This window comes from Condylura cristata, unplaced genomic scaffold, assembly GCF_000260355.1.
Source record: "Condylura cristata isolate star-nosed mole 26May11 unplaced genomic scaffold, ConCri1.0 scaffold00035, whole genome shotgun sequence".
NCBI lineage: Eukaryota > Metazoa > Chordata > Mammalia > Eulipotyphla > Talpidae > Condylura > Condylura cristata.
In genome coordinates this window covers 14,971,420-14,973,658 of record NW_004567136.1, presented here as the reverse complement: position 1 = coordinate 14,973,658, position 2,239 = coordinate 14,971,420, and the positions used below count along the sequence as shown (strand labels likewise).

General features: G+C 72.2%; 1 protein-coding gene across 1 annotated transcript in view; it reads left to right on the top strand.

Annotated features, from left to right (window-relative positions):
- The first annotated feature begins 347 nt into the window (after positions 1–347).
- Positions 348–2,239, top strand: part of IDH2 (isocitrate dehydrogenase 2 (NADP+), mitochondrial) — a 4,538-nt gene continuing 2,646 nt past the window's right edge. Inside the window, exons 1-4 of the mRNA XM_004693106.2 lie at positions 348–456; positions 989–1,154; positions 1,642–1,802; positions 1,876–2,173. Of these exons, the coding sequence (XP_004693163.1) occupies positions 406–456; positions 989–1,154; positions 1,642–1,802; positions 1,876–2,173 (676 nt within the window). The 5' untranslated portion in view covers positions 348–405. The remainder of the gene's footprint in view (positions 457–988; positions 1,155–1,641; positions 1,803–1,875; positions 2,174–2,239) is intronic.

Sequence of the window (2,239 nt, the reverse complement as noted above, 5' to 3'; positions counted from 1 at the left end):
CAGGGCGCGCGCTCCCGCAGGGCCTCCGCGCCTCTCCCGCAGCCGCACCCCCTGGCCCGCGGGCCTCGGCCCTCGCAGAGCTGCGGGAGGCCTGGCGTGGGCGGCACTGGGGCCAGTGGCCGGAGCCCCGGCAGCCTCCCTGCCTTGGGGCCAGTGGTCTCCGCTGGTCCCGTCGCCTCTGCCCTCCGCTCCGGGCGGCCACGCCATCTGCTCTGGGAGAGGCCACGCCATCTGCTCTGCCCCCCCCAGCAGTGAACCTGCTCCCTGACCACGGCCTGTCCTGGGGCGGCCAGGGCTGCCTGACAGGGGAGACGGACCCCCCCGCTGCCCTGCCCAGGCTGATGCCCCGCGTGGCCCATTCCAGATGCCCACGGGAGGATCAAGGTGGCGCAGCCGGTGGTGGAGATGGACGGCGACGAGATGACCCGCATCATCTGGCAGTTCATCAAGGACAAGGTGCGCCTCCTCCCGTCCGGCGGCCGGCCTCGGGGCCTGGTGTGACCCGGCGCTTGCCCGCCAGCCCCGGGGGTCCCGGCGACGCCTGGCCTGCCCGCGAGCCTGGCCCAGAGCCTGTGGCGCCGAGGCAGGGCCTGCTGGGTCCCCCGGCGGTGCGGCCAGGGTGGGTGCGAGCCGAGGGCCCCTGGGGCTCTGCCGGGCTGTGGGGCACTGGCGAGCCGGGGCCGCCACGGGGGTGAATTGCTTGGCTTTTCCGGGGTCTCAGGGTCCAGCTCTGGCCCCCCTCCCCTTATGAGTCCCTGCAAAGCTTGGGATCCTGGTGCTCAGTGCCTCAGTCTGGGAAGTGACCGGCTGGGGGAGAGCACCGCCCGCGGGCCCCGCCCACGCCCGCGGGCCCCGACCACGCCCGCAGGCCCTGCCCACTGCGGGCTCTCCCTGGCCCACCGGGTGGGGCACCCCTGCCAAGGCCTCCAATTTCCCCACCCATGACTCGTTGCGGGTGCTGACCCTGGCCTTGGCCTTGCTTTACCAGCTCATCCTGCCGCACGTGGACGTCCAGCTAAAGTATTTTGACCTGGGGCTCCCAAACCGTGACCAGACCAATGACCAGGTCACCATCGACTCTGCGCTGGCCACACAGAAGTACAGTGTGGCTGTCAAATGTGCCACCATCACCCCCGACGAGGCCCGCATGGAAGGTGTGAGGGTGTGGGCAGGGCTGTGGCCGGCCATCTCGGCGGCCCCAGAGGCGGCGGGAAGGGCAGGAAGGTGTAGGGCTGGCCGCTGGGACAGTGGCGTCTCCACAGAGGCGAGTGGGCGGGGCAGGCAGGCTGAGATGGAGAAGTGTGGTCGGCCCTGGACAGTGTGTCCTCGGCCCCGTCCCCAGGTGTCAGGTCCAGCCCCGGAACCTGAGCCAGGGCGTCCGGAGCAGTACGGCTGCTGGGGTCCCCGGGCTGAGCGCCGCGTGGCCGCGCTGGCCGTGTGTGCTGTTGCTCAGCCCTGACGGTGGCTCGGCCGGGCGTAGCAGTAGCTCAGAGCCGCCGCGTGGCAGCCGGGCCGAGCGGCGCTGGGGCCAGGCGCCACCGCCGAACTCTGCCCCCGGGACGGCCGGACGCCCGCCGGTGCATGCTCGCCGGGGCAGACCGGAAGCTGGCGGCTGCGTGGCCCACTTGTGTCTCCTTGCAGAGTTCAAGCTCAAGAAGATGTGGAAGAGCCCCAACGGAACCATCCGGAACATCCTCGGGGGGACAGTCTTCCGGGAGCCCATCATTTGCAAAAACATCCCGCGCCTGGTCCCCGGCTGGACCAAGCCCATCGTCATCGGCAGGCACGCCCACGGCGACCAGGTGGGCCTGGGGGCCTCCTCGGGGCCCGGGGGCCGGGCGGAGCCCCAGCCTGAGCCGCCCCCTCCCTCCACAGTACAAGTGCACAGACTTCGTGGTCGACCGGGCCGGCTCCTTCAAGATCACCTTCACCCCCAAGGACGGCGGCAGCCCCCGCCAGTGGGAGGTGTTCGAGTTCCCCGCGGGCGGCGTGGGCCTGGGCATGTACAACACGGACGAGGTGAGCAGCCTGCCACGGACTCCGCGGCCGACCGGCCTGACCGCGCCCGCGCACAGCGGGGCCTTGCGCTGCCCCGGCCACGGCGTTCCTCTGGTCTTCGCCCGCGCAAACTGGCCCCTGCCCTGCCCCTCCTCAGCCGCGGAAGCGCACAGGCGTGGGTCACGGCCCTCTAGCCCCGGCCGCCTCCCGCTTGGGGCCCGTCTCGGGCCCTGACCCAGGC